The sequence below is a fragment of the Apodemus sylvaticus genome, chromosome 15 (assembly GCF_947179515.1).
Source record: "Apodemus sylvaticus chromosome 15, mApoSyl1.1, whole genome shotgun sequence".
Taxonomy (NCBI): domain Eukaryota; kingdom Metazoa; phylum Chordata; class Mammalia; order Rodentia; family Muridae; genus Apodemus; species Apodemus sylvaticus.
Genome location: NC_067486.1, coordinates 28,434,004 through 28,448,607, shown reverse-complemented (window position 1 = coordinate 28,448,607; position 14,604 = coordinate 28,434,004). Strand labels below are relative to the sequence as shown.

The 14,604-nt window shown below is 41.7% G+C and overlaps 1 protein-coding gene across 1 annotated transcript in view; it reads left to right on the top strand.

Moving 5' to 3' along the window:
* Window positions 1-818: 818 nt before the first annotated feature.
* Gbe1 (1,4-alpha-glucan branching enzyme 1) overlaps window positions 819-14,604 on the top strand; it is a 244,121-nt gene continuing 230,335 nt past the window's right edge. The window contains exon 1 of the mRNA XM_052158831.1: window positions 819-1,151. Within this exon, the coding sequence (XP_052014791.1) occupies window positions 1,009-1,151 (143 nt within the window). The 5' untranslated portion in view covers window positions 819-1,008. The remainder of the gene's footprint in view (window positions 1,152-14,604) is intronic.

Below are 14,604 nucleotides of genomic sequence, written 5' to 3'. Positions count from 1 at the left end.
AGTTGATTCCCTCCTTCCACAACATGGGTTCTGGGGATATAATTCCGGTTATATGCCTTGTCAAGCACTTTTTTTTTTTGGTTTTTTGGATTTGGTTTTTTCGAGACAGGGTTTCTCTGTATAGCCCTGGCTGTCCTGGAACTCACTCTGTAGACCAGGCTGGCCTCGAACTCAGAAATCCGCCTGCCTCTGCCTCCCAGAGTGCTGGGATTACAGGCATGTGCTACCACCGTCCCCGGCTAAGCACTTTTTACCTAGTAAGCCATTAAGTCATCGGGCCCCCATTCTGTGTTCTTATTGGACTGAAAGGACAGAAGGTAGTCAGTCATACTTGGGAGCTTGGCCAGAAGCGTTCTTGCTTTATCACTGTGATTAAGCAGGAGAGTGCAGTACGGTTTAACGATGTTCTTCCAGTCCTGTCTCATCAAAGACAGTTTTGTTGATAAAGAGCTTGTGGAAACACAAATGCCTGACTTCTGTATAGGGAACCAGGAAAGTTCTCGTTCTTGCTGTGACTCCTGGGACCTGGCTATCCATGCACATCTATGCAAAATCTTTAAAGACTCTTGATTAAACTCATGAGACACATTAAACTTAGGGCTGTTAAATGACATTGAGATTCTAAATAGTTTCACGTTATCTACAGTTAGCTGTTGTCCCGGTGAATTTCCTACTTTTTGAAAATCATCGCCCCTAGAACAAACTCAGAAATGAGAGCAGGTGTTTGAGGAGAGGTGACCACCAGGCAGGAAGGGGAAGGGAAGAGAATGGTGAGACCCGCCTCCCGGTGGCCAGCCAGCACTGTTCAGGGCTCTGGGGGCCGGCCCCGAGAGTGGGCGGGGGCCCGCGCTGAGGACGTGTGTCCCGGGCTCACCCTGGCCCTCTCCGCCGCTATAAAGGGCAAGTCCCAGGCGGCTCGCCTAGGCTCGCCCAGCTCCGCCCTGCAGCTCCCACTCCACTCGGGCCACTCGACCTTCTCGGGTCTCGGCTACTCGGGCTGCGGCGAAGATGGCGGCGCCGGCGGCTCCTGCGGCAGAGAAAACGGGCTCCGAAGCTCATCTGGAGGCCGCCTTGGCCGACGTGCCGGAGCTGGCCCGACTCCTGGAGATTGACCCGTACCTGAAGCCCTTCGCCGCGGACTTCCAGCGCAGGTACCAGGGGACCCCTCCAGTGCCCTCCGCCTGCGGCCGGCCTTCCCGCGCGCACGCCACCCCACTCCCCTCCGCGCGGTCCCGCCCCCCTCGCGCGCCAATCATGCGGTGGGCGTGGCTCCGGCTTCCCAGCAGTCTCCAGCTGCTGGGAGTGTAAACTTCGTGCTGCACGTACGCCCGGTTCGTGAGCAGTCCCCGGCCGCGCGCCCTCCCCTACGTGCTGGGACAGGCAGCGCTGGAGCTGCACAGCCGTTTCCGGAACTCACAGGCCGCTCTCTGGTCCTGGGAGTTGCAGTGGACGTGACCCAAGGCGTGTGTGTTTGTGCCTTTCAAACTTTGTAGTCTACTTCCGATCAGCGTTTGTGCAGTCTTTCAGGCAGCTTTTCAACACCCTGCACCCTAGTGTTTGCTCCTGTGAGTGCTTTAATCTTCCTTTCACTTTAATCGTTGATCAGATCTCTGCTCGCTTAAACCAACATAGAAGAGCCACCCTTGAGTGTGTTTGACCTTCCTTACCTTCCAGGAGAGGAAACAGGACATGAATAGCTAACTTGCAGAGCCCAATTCAAAAGCCTTTAAGTTTAGCTCCTCTCCCACCAGGCTTCCCACGTATTAGAATTTTCTAATTACAATCTGCTCAGGTTTAGTCTGAAAATTAAAATAACTAGAATATAAATCAGGGTAGTTATGAGTCCATTTCAAGTATTTTGCTGCAGTCACATTTGTGATACTAGTTTCTTCTCTAAAGCCGAGATACTGCAAAAATAAAAACTAACTTGGTGACAGACTATAGACTGTTTTTTAATCATAGAAAACATCGAATTAGTTAGTGACACTGGTGATTATGAACAGGGTTTGATGTGACTTGAAAACACAAAGACCCTTAAAGCTCACATCCTAGCTTTGTCTTGGGATTAGACGTATTCACTTAAGCAACTTTCTAGAAAACCAGTATTCTTGAGGTTCTAAAAATGGTAAGCATTATAAACAGCTCTTTCCAGAGTTTACATATGCTAATGTAGGAGCCCTCTTCCAAGCAGCCTGCTGGGCTGATGCTCTCTTGGAGCACACATAGTTATGACCTTCAATTAAGTTTTGGGGAGGAGTCTAGCAACATTTCATTCAGAATATAAATAATATAATTAACATGCACTCCTTATAGTTAAAAGACTTGTTCACTTGAAATAAGTGATTTTTAGAACAAAAGCAAATATTTTACCTACTTTTTCTAATTTTGTATGAAACATATTTACATAGACCAAGATGAATACAATATAAAAAGGAATGTGGTAAAAACTTCCTTTCCTTTGTTCCTGTCTGCGTTTTATACCGTCATCTCTTTTCACCATAGGATTTATAATATAAAATCACTTTATTATAATGCCCACACAAAGACAGGAGATGATTATTCATGTCCAGCTTTTTTGGAGGTGCTTGTTTGTTACAAGTCTGTTTGTGTGATTTGTAAAATGACCTGTAAGAAATTTCTAAAGCAAGAGTTGTGGAAATATTTTGCCTGTGTCCTGTTTTTAGTTTTCACTGGCCACAAGCAGACAGACCACACTTATTCACCTCTTTTTTTTTTTTTTTTTTTTTTTGTATACTTCATATTCCACTCCACTGGGATTGAAGCAATTATAGTCATCTTTCATGGTTTGTCAAAATTAATGAGAGGAACAAAGGCCAAAAGAAGTGGGGGAATCCAGTGTTCTTGGTGAAAAGTCTGGCCCCATCCTGCAGGTCCTTATGTGCTTCTCTGTGACCTGGATTCTGCTTAAGTCCTGGGTTCTGGGTCATTGCCATTTTCCCCGCACACATGCTCCATTTAGGCATGTCAAACAGTAATTTGGCATTTGGCAGTGGTGACTTGTATTGTGTCTTAGTCAGGCTTTCTATTCCTGCACAAACATCATGACCAGGAAGCAAGTTGGGGAGGAAACTGTTTATTCAGCTTCCACTTCCAAATTGCTGTTCATCCCCAAAGGAAGTCAGGACTGGAACTCAAGCAGGTCAGGAAGCAGGAGCTAATGCAGAGGCCATGGAGGGATGTTTCTTACTGGCTTGCTCCCCCTGGCTTGCTTAGCCTGCTCTCTTGTAGAACCCAAGACTACCAGCCCAGGAATGGCACCACCCACAAGGGGTCCTCTCCCTTGATCACTAATTGAGAAAATGCCCCACAGCTGGATCTCATGGAGGCACTTCCACAACTGAAACCCCTTTCTCTGTGATAACTTCAGCCTGTGTCAAGATGACACTCAAAACCGGCCAGTACATACTGTTAACTGGTGGAGAATAAAACTCTTTTCCTAGTGTCATCATGGTCATTGGTGTGTCCTTGGCAAACTTTAGGTGTTGCAAGTGTGCTGTGTAAAGAGCTGGGGCTTTTAAGACATGACTAGGCCATGAGGGTTCCTCACGAATGAATTAAAGCCCTTATACCCATAGACAGCTTGAAGCCTTGGTCAGGGAAGCATCTTTTGGCAGTGGACAATGGTCTAATCAAAAAGGGACTTTTGGGGACATCCATGGCATCTATTCTAATACCCAGGGACCATTACAGAAGAAGGGGATGGGGCTGTCAGAGCAAGAAGATGGAGAGCCGTGCTGTAAGAGCCTGCGTTGGAGCCTGACTTTTCCATGGCTAGTGTGTAGATACAGCATCTGTGACCACTTGCACAGGATAGGCATATATGCACTCACCCCAAAGGACATTAAAGTAAGAGGGCAGTGAGTTGGGAGTAGGAAGGGGAAAGAGGTCACCGGGGTTGGGAGGAGGCCAAGGAGGGGAAATGTCCTAGCCATACACCATATTCAAATAAGAAACTTTCAAACAATTACAAACTAATTAAAAAAATTGAACAACAGGAAATTTGCAGTTTAGATTGTTTTGCCCTTTTGCCGGTCTGCTTTGCAAGGGCATTGCTCTCCCGTCTCTCACGAGGACGTTAGCGGGGTGCCATTTCATTTCTCAGCTTCACCCGTGGGCATCTTGATTTTAGATTCCTCGGTCTCTCAATGTGTGAGGAAGCCGGGCGGCGGTGGCGTACACCTGTAATCCCAGCACTTGGAAGGCAGAGGCAGGCGGATTTCTGAGTTCGAGGCCTGGAACTCACTCTGGTCTACAGAGTGAGTTCCAGGACAGCAAGGGCTACACAGAGAAACCCTGTCTCGAGAAAAATCAAAAAACAAAAAAACAAAAAACAACAACAACAAAAAACAATGTGTGGATACACTTTTACTTTTTTTTATGTCATGATAGCCATAGAAAAGTCATTTCCATGTTTTTTGAGTATGCTGTTGAAGCCACGATAATAGTATATTTTATTTTTGGCTTATTTTAAGTAACCTGCTTGTGCAGGGTATCCTTGGCCTTACACGACTAGACAACCATTTAGTTGCGAAACGTGCTTGTTAAATACTGCAGACAATATGAGACACAATTATCAAGACATAAGAGTGGTGACAGGGAGGCATTTTCTGCTCATTAATGGATTATCGAATTCTCTCCGCATCAACATTGCTCCATTTGGGACTCTGTGGTGAGAATTCCAAATCTAGAATTGTGTTCTTGGCAAATTTTACGTACTACATGTATAGTTATAAAACCTATAAAGAGCTGGGGCCTTTAAAGCCAAGAAGGTTCTTCCCTCGCTAATTAGTTAGAGCCCTTATCCCATAGACAACTTGGGGCCTTGGTTAAGGAGGTGTCTTTTGGCAACTCTACTGTAGACTGTGAGTTAGTTTGCATCATAAAAGTAAAAAGTAAGTACCTTAGTGTGTGATCACTGGCTAGTTGATTAGCGCCTATGGTGACACCTCCTCCTTGGCTCCTCCTAATTTCTGTAGAGCTGTTGATGTACTCCAGTCAGTTCTCACCTAGTGATGGCCTTTGCTTGCTCACATCTCACATGGCCCTGTGAGTTGGCCACGGGGCTCCCCTCACAGCTGTCATTCACTGAGGTAGGATTATGAAGGATTTGTTTTGAAATTTCCTTTTCAGTTCCTGGAGACTGGAAATGAGAAAGCGAAATTAGGAGTTTTCTTTATAATTCTTTCCTAGCAGTGAGCACTTTCTATTGAACTGTTGTTGGGCCAAGCAAGAGGTTCTCAACCTTTCGGTTGTGACCTTCAGAAAACGCATATTTCTGGTGGTCTTAGGAGACCCCAATCATAAGTTTATTTTCACTGCCACTTCATAACTGTAATTTTGTTACTGAATGGTGTCTCAGTTCTGAAGACACTGAGAATAACTGGTTTGGCTTATCTCCTTATTTAAACAGAGGTATGACATTTTAAACACGCCCAGTCACATACAGTACTCTATCAGTATCCTTTGTTTACACTTTATATACTATTTAAGTGAATATAATGATGTTTCATCTTCCAACAATAACCTACTTAGACAGGATATCTATTTTTTCTGGTTTACCTATGAAAATAGACATGGAGACTGGCAGTACCTTGTAGTGCCTTGCTGAGATTAATCTTTCTTTACTAAAACTGTTCTTTATTCAGTTTTTATTATGTTTTATTTGTGTGTGTGTGTGTGTGTGTGTGTTTTGTGCCTTTGTGAATAAATATGATGTGTATGGGTATCTGTAGAGGCCAGATTTTTGAAGATGGAGGTATAGACAGTTGTTTCCCTGTGTGAGATGCTGGGAACAGAACTTGGATCCCCTGCTGGGGATAGCTACTGCTCTCATCCACTTAGCTATCTCTTTAGCTTCTACTAAAACTGTTCTTAAGAAATTCATAATCATTGAGGGAAGGGAAACTGCAGTCAGGATGTATTGATAATTTATTGTATATATTCCTTCTCATTAGCACTGAATATTACTGACTCTTCCTTGGCTCCTGGTAGCCATGTTCCTGCTTTTCCTCCATTACTTTTAGTAGGTTTTACTTCAGTATTCTTCAGGCCATATAGTATAAGAGATTCCAGGGTGCTTCCAGGTCTTCATCTTCTTTTATATGCTGTTTAATTTCTGCATAATATTCTTTCCTTAGACAAATGGTTTCCACCTCTTAAAGATACTAGAAATCTGTCTTCATTCTAGATTTTTGTGCTGGTCTATAGCATTATTCTAACAGGCTTCAGTCTAAGGACCTATAAAGCCCAGTGAACGTTATCTGAACATATAGATTTTCATCTCAAAGCTGTTTTTCTTTTCATACTCCATCTTAGTTGTGGTGTCTTCATTGATGAGTGGCTCAGTCTTGAAACCGAGCATTTTCTTCATGCATGTGTGTTCATGTGGTGGTATGAATGGGTTCATGTGTGTATTTACCATTTTTTTTTTAGACTGATTCTCTCATTCCTGGAATTCACCAAATAGGCTGGGCTGGTTAGTCAGGGAGCTCCTGGGATCTGCGGATCCCACTGTCCACCCTGGCTAGGATAACATGCCATGCCATCTGGCTTTTTACCCATGGCTTCTGGTTACTGAACTTAGACCCTATGCTTACAAGGAAAGCACCCGAACAACAGAGCCATCTTCTACCCCTGATAAGTTCTCAAGTACTCTTTCCTTCATGTCTCAGTTTAGGCAATTGCGTCACTTGACTCTTAGAATATACAGGGATCTGCATGGCTATTGTTACCTTTCTTCAAGCTGCCGGTGTATCTGGACAGGTGTGAGAACAGGTTCCCAGCTCTTCTTTTTCAAAAAGACGTTCGCCCTACTCCATCTGCTCTTCCCTCTTCAGTCCCACTACCACAAGTGAACATTGAAATAGGTGTATGTGATTATTGGAGTGGTTTAAATGAGAATGTCTTCATAAGCGCCAGTATTTGAATCCTTGGTCCCCAGTTGATGGTGCCATTTAAGAAGATGCAGTAGACCCAGCCCAGCATCCATGATTGCAGACAGGCTTTGAATGCCAAAAGCCTCCCCTGCTTCTGGTTTGCTCTCTTTGTGTTTGCACTTCAACCTGTGAGCTCCTCATTTCCTGATCCTTTTGCCATCACTCGAGTTCTCCATCAGGGACTGGTAGCCCTCTGGAACTAGAAGCTCAAGTAAACTTTCTTTCATAAGCTGCCTTGGCCATAGTGTTCTCTTACCGTGGCAGAAAAATAACATAATTGTCTAATTATGAAACTATTCTGCTTACACCCTTTCAATAATTCCTCATTTCTGTTAACCTGCAGCAGTCCACACTGTCTGATCCCTGTTCTTCCATCTAATCTAACTTCTGTCTGTATCTCATATCCTCCACCTCTCATCAAATCCCAGTTTGTTCCCTCTAGCAAGACATGGGGCAGGGGTGTTCTGCAAGGGATAGTAAAAAGTCTTTAAAATAATAGGAAGCAAGGTATCTTTTTTTTTTTTTTTATTTCCACTTATGTTCCTTTAACACCGAATGTTGAATATTTCCTTTTTATAATTACCTATATATGCAGAAGAATTTGGGTTGGGTGGGACTTTAAGAAAGTCATTGGATAAAAAGCAAGATGTCAAGAATAGAGATAAATTCTGTTCGTTAATGTAAGAGGGAGTCTTTTAGCTTAGTACATGAAAATTATTATGGGGACCCTTTCTTATATCTTTGATAAAATAACAGACGATAAATTATATCAAGTAGACATTTAATACACTTATGGATACCAGCTTGAAGGTGTGCCAACACATCCTGCTTTACTGAGTATTTAGTTGTATGCTTTGATGGATTCCCAGATCCATCAGGCTGTGGTTTTGCATGCGCTATGACTTCTGCTTCCTGCATTTTTCGTTTCTGTCTCGTGACAAAATCCTGTACATGTGTTGGGACGCAGCTTAGAATGTTTGGATTGGAAGTGCCAGGGATCAACCCCACGCTTGTTTCTCACAGCACAGGAATTTGAAATCTGATTTACCGGTGTACTTTTCCCGCTCACCCGCAGACACTCTGTGGATTCTGAAGAACATCGGGTGTCAGTGGCTTTAGAAGGAGAGCAGGGAGAAGCCAGAGTTCTGAGATGCAGCTGCCCCACTTTCCTGTACTGGGACACTCCATTTGCAACAGAGATCTGTTCTAATTCCAGAGTCACTCTTGGATTATCGATGGCCGTGTCCAAGAGTCCCTGACCTCTTCTCATTTTCAAAGTGTCTTGAAGTGACATGATAGGACATTTTGTTTAGAACAGGCTCCTGTGCCAGCTGCACCACCTCGGAATAAATCTCTCTTTACATGATAACTTCTTGGCTTCCTTCCAGCTCTCTCTACCCTGGGCCCTAGGTACGTGATTACACGGTCCTTATGAAGTGTGAGAGGGTCAGTGCAATTGTGGTCTTATTTGGAAGCATAGAATAGCCTTCTCTTACCAGATATTAAATGGATGGAAGCATGTTTTTCTGAGGGAATTGTGGCTACTGGGTACCCTCCACCTAAAGTGTGCTTGTGTGTGAACACACACACACACACACACACACACACACACACACACACAAACAATTCTTTTCTCCTGGTGATATCTGCTCACCAGTACTTTTCACTGCTGTCGTGAATCCAGGCTGCTTCTGTGTTTAATAAATGAAGCCCTACTTCATTTTGTGTGATAGGAACCTGGAACCTCAGCAAAAAGAAAACATTAAACATGGAGTTTTATAATTTCCATTTATTGATTTATTTAATAATTTCATTGTATATTCTCTGCTACTGTGTAGCTATGGTAACTAACTTGTAAAACTTGATTTTATTTTTATTTTTGTATGTGTGATTAACATTTTCATCTAAACCTTATTTTTTCCCCAAGTTAACAAAATTAATTAAAATATATTGTTTTCCACCTCCCCCTCTTTTACCCTCCTATGTCCCTCACTTCCTCTTAAATTATCATTGTTTTACACACACACACACACACACACACACACACACACACACACACACACACACAAAACCCACTGAGTTCATTAAGTGTATCTTGCTTGTATATGTTTTTGGTACAAATTACTTGGTATTGGTTGACCAGTTAGCTAGTTATCCCTCAGTGGTCTCCAGTTGCCTGTAGCTCTTCATCTGTGATTGGAGCACTGTGAAACTTTTCCTCATCCTTGGTGCCTTACCAATTGGTGGTGTTATAGTTCAGGTCCAGTTTAGGCAGGGATACTGTTGGTGCAGTTTCCTTGTGTAGTTAGAAGGCACACTCATTCAGCAGGTTTTCTGGGCCTTTTATTCTTAGATTGTTTCTGCAGAGTTCCTTTAGCCTTAAGTATAGGATTTGTGCTAGGGGCATACCCAAAGGGATTGGACACTCCCCGTTCAGTGGTTTAGCTTTTTAGTGGTCCTGGCTTTTTATATACAAATAATCCAGATACTTTTGGCTCTAACCTTAGGTCTATTACAAACTGTGATGGTTTGTATATGCTTGGGTCAGGGAGTGGCACTATTAGGAGGTGTGGTGGTGTTGGAGTAGGTGTGTCACTGTGGGTGTGGGCTATAATACCCTAGTCCTAGCTGCCTGGAAGTCTGTATTCTGCTAACAGCCTTCAGATGAAGACGTGAGACATGAACTCTCAACTATGCCTGCACCTTCCCTGCCTGGAGGCTGTCATGCTCCCACCTTGATGACAAAGGACTGAATCTCTGAACCTGGAAGCCAGCCCCAACTAAATGTTGTTTTTAAAAGAGTTGTCTTGGTCATGGTATCTGTTCACAGCAATAAAACGTCAAGACACAGGCTAAATAGAAAAATATTGTGAAGTGGTTGCATTGTGAAGTTTAGGAATAAGACAAGACTCGAATCACAGCTATTATAATTGTCAAATAGATTTGAGTTCACAGAAAGATGCTTTCTGGAGTCTCTTGAGTACAGATATATGCAAAGATGCTTAATATGCCACAATTTGATGATATTAGATAACTGCCCAGCTTAAATATTATTTTCAGTGCACTTTATTGTGTTACATTCTGCAGTGCAATTTTTTAAAAAACAAGCTCAGGCCCTCAACTCGCCACTCTGCTTGCTTTGTTTTTCTAATTAACTTTGTTGTTCTTTCCTGAGGGACTCACTCTTTGTCCTGGAGAGGTGATTGGATGAATGAGGTGAGGCAGGTGGCAGTTTTAATCACAATGTAGTAGAGAAGGAAAAGATCATGTTTAAACTTTGATCCTTAATTTGGAGTGGAAATGAGGAGGTAATTGCCAATTCCCTGTAAGCTGGAGGCACTGGGAGTTCCTGGACTTAAGAGCACAAAGCTGCTGTCACTGAAGGAGGTAAATGGAAGCCTGCAGACACCCAAAAGTCCAGTCTCTTCATCTCCCCTCCTGTCTTCTCTCCCCTTTCATCTGACTGGTAAGTGTTCCTAAGCTTGAGCATCAAACAGCTGCAGGGATTTTCTTCCCCCTGAACTCGGGATGCTTCAACGGAGGATCACACCGAGTTTACTAATAGCCAGGATACCTTTGAAAAGAAGACCGATGTGCAAGAAGGAATAAAGAAAGGGAGTCACTTAAATGTTCGAAAATTAAAGTGTGGTCTGAGCATGTTTTCGTGACTGTTTGTTAGTAAGAAAAAAACCTTAAATTTGGTGGCCCTGCCCTTTACTTTGTTTTTCGATATTGGATGTGTCAAGGTAGTTTATAATAAATCTGATTCTTTAACATACAGGAAATAAAGGAAGGGAATATTTAGATGTATTTAGGGATGCCACTGAACAGTCAGTTACAATGAGACACAATCTCTGAGAAGATATTCTAGTACGGTAATCTAAAACTGAAGGTTCTAAGTTTATAGTTTGCCCGAGTACAATTGGAGCCTCCAAAATATTCAGCAACTATTTGCTTTACCAATGCTCTGTATTGTTAAATATTATCTAATTAATCTTCTTTAGTAATCTCCTATCCGTGGGTTACATTTAGGTGTGAGTAACTGCACAGTGTAGACAGACACACTGTTAAAGAAACATGGGAATATCACTTACACACTTAGTTCTACTCAATAGAAAAGCCGATGTAATAGCAGCACAGGATTAAATTTCTCCCTGAAATTAAAGGTGAAAAAGTTCTGGCTTCCACAAGGATCAGTTTATAGCTTTCTACTCCTTAGCATTTAATTTTAGGATTTGATTTCTGTCTTCATAAGATTAATGGGCAAATCCACATCCATGGCCTTACCATGTAGACATGTAGATTTACTGTGTTTATTTAGTCAGACATAGGCTAGCTATTGTGATCTTTTCGAGTACTAGTAGCCAATCAAGAGTGTGCTGTGGTCATCCTGACCTGGAAGTGAGCCAGCGTCATTAAGGCTTTAAGTTGCTTGGCTTCTTCCTGAGAGATGCCCCCTTTCTAACTCATATCCCTTTCAAGAGCTCTTTTCCTTTTCCAAAGAGGAGGCATCAGGCTAGAGCAGAAGAGACCTAGCAAGGAGAACATGGAACAGTCCATCATCTATCTCCGTGGATAAATACTCCTGAGCAACATCCAGCTCCTGCCCCTCTCTAGCGAACCCCATCCCCCTTCTCAAGAGAAGGTTGTAGCTTCTTTAATGTCACTACCCTCTGGCTTATCACCGTGAGACCTGATGTGTGTTTATTTTAGATTCCTTTCTTGGAGAACTATAGAGACATTTCGCTGCCTGGCCTCAACAATGCCGAACTCATCCGTTGGCTTAATTGACACATGTCTTGGAGAGCTCTATCATCTCCCCTGTTGGGGTTGGGGCGGGGTGGGGTGGGTGGGGTGGGGGGATCAGGAAAGGGGATAACATTTGAAATGGAAATAAATAAAATATCCAATAAAATAATAGGAAAACATTTAAAAATTGCTTCACTCATTATTAATTAGTAGTTGGGTTATCTTTCAATTATGTAGAAAACATAATTATTGTGACAGAAAAAGAATGGATTTAAGTGTCAGTTAATTTATGCTGTTTTTTATTGTGTGTTTGTTCATGAAGCACATGTGTGAGTGCACACATTCACATTTGTGATAAATATGCTGCATAGTACATGTGGAGGTCAGAGGACACCTTGCTTTTGAATTCGAATCTTCTTGTTGTTGACTACTGTGTGTGCTACATGAGTTGTCCTCTTATACGTCTCAACTTCTAATCAGAGATAACAGGCACCTGTGCAACTGTGACTGGCTTTATGTAGGTCTTTGGATTCACACTGAGGTCCTCATGTTTGGATGGCGAACACTTTACCCATTGAGTGATTTTAGTGCCTAGGCCCAATCTTTAAGCCAAGAATCGTTTTGTTATCTAACCATGGCTGTACAACCTCAGGAGACTTTGCTGGTCTGTCATTCTGTTTTGCTTTTATAGAGCTTCTGAGGTGTAATTAAAACTGTCTTGCCAGAGCGTACTTTTCAAATAGATGTAAGCTTATGTCATCATAGGCAAGTGCAGTGATTTCATCTTTGATGACAGGCATAAAGGACAGTTTGTGCCAGGATGAGAGTCCCTATTGGTGTCAGAGGACTAGGGATTTCTGGAGTCATGCCAGTGTCTTCTTCCTAAGAGATAGGGTTCTATTTTCCATTATCCTTCTATATTGCTAGAGACTATAGATTAATTAGTCACTAATACCTGAGATGTCATTGCATTAATTAATTAGTTTCTGCAATTTCTTCCTCAGGTAGACTATTATTCCAGGATTCTGAAGGCTCACAAAGGAGTTCATGGCTGATGTTTCTGTAGTTCCTTTCCCCAGCCATTGGCATTCCACATCAAGAAAAAACCAGTTCCCTGCATTTTGATTCGTTGCTGCTGTTTCTGTTTTTTTTGTTTCTGGTATCAGTGAGAGCTGTCCATCCTCTGGATCATTTCAGGTAGCAGGCCTGGTTTTCCTTTAGAAGTTGTATTTCCCCATTGCTAGAAATGTAGCAATCGGAGGTCTCTTTTGGTTTTATTTCCTCCTTGTGGCTTTCAGGAAAAGCTATCTACTGTTTGTTCCGTATGAAGCAAACGTTGCTGGACAACACAGCACAGAAGTATAAAATCTTGACTAGAAATAACTGTTATCAAAACACAGCATTGAGTGTAGCAGGTTAGCAGGGCTTTTAAACTCTTAGGATGTTTAATGAAAGAATTGCAAATTGCATTTATAACCATTGCATTTCGAAGCAAATGAAGACTCATAGGAAGTTTCAGAAACAGCACAAAGGAGGTTCCTGCACCCTTCACCAGGCTTGCTTGCTCCCCTGGTATTCTGTTGAGTAACTGTGGTGTGGTATCAATAGCAGGAAGTTGAGGTTGGTGCAATCCAGAGACCTTATTCGCATTTCTTCAGTTTTACAAATGCTTATTCTTGTGTGTGTCTACTTCTTCATGGTTTTATCGATGTATATATTAATGAAACTGGCACCACAGTGGAGATAGAGAATTGTTCTGTGACCACAAAGAAATCCCTCATGCATAAAATTCACATTACTACTCTCCCACCATTCCTAAATTTGACAATCACTGACCTAGTTTCTAGCTCCATAACTTTTTTCATTTTGAGAATACTATATATATTATATTATATGCAATCTTTTGAGACTGACATTTCTTCCTCTCTCCTCAGCATAGTGCCTTTGCGGTATAGCTTAATTGCTTGTAACAGTGGTTGGTTTCTTCTTGTTACTGACTACTATTTCATTGTGTGGCTGTCCCATCCATCGGGCCCAGTTTGTTTATTGCCTACCTGTTGAAGGTCATTTGGTCATTTGGATTATTTCCAAGTGTTCAAACTATTTCAGTAAAATGCTGTGAACCTTCATGTACAGAATTTATTTTTCTGAAATGAATCAAGGCTGGTTATGTGGTAAGCATATGTTTATATGCTTAGTATTGTAAGAAGTCGTCAAATCACTTTCCAGAGTTTCTGTTTTTCCGTGGTATCATCTATGAGCAACCCAGTTCATTTCTATCTTTGCCAGGATTGACATTATATTTTCATTAGCCCCCACATTAGCTATGTAGCATATATATGTATTCATAGTTCTAATTGGCAGTTTTCTAATGGTTCATTAAAATTATCACTGAGTTATTTGCTATCTGTATGCTTTGTTTACTGAAATGCCTGTTTATATATTTTGTTTAGTTTTTAAACTACTTTAATTTTTCTTCCTATAAACAAGTCTTTAAAATTGAGAATTCTTTATATATTCCATATTATAATTAAGAAATATTTCTCTCTCAGCCTGTAGCTTGTGGTTTCAGACAAAAGAATAACAACAAAATACAACAACAACAACAACAACAATTCTCAGAACCCATTTTTCATTTTGAAGTACAACTTCTTGAATTCTTTTTTTTTTTTTTTATGGGTTACATCTAGTTTTGTTCTTTTGAAAACAGTTCCTAGCTTTAAAGATCCGAAGTTATTTTTCTAATGGCACTGTTGTTTTACATAGTGCATTTAAGTTTGTTTTTCAGTTTGAGTTTTTTGTTGTTGTTGTTGTATGCATTGGATTAAGCTTATTTTATTGTCTATGAATAATTTTATGTTATAACAGGCTGGTCTTCACTCAACTCTGAAAAATATAA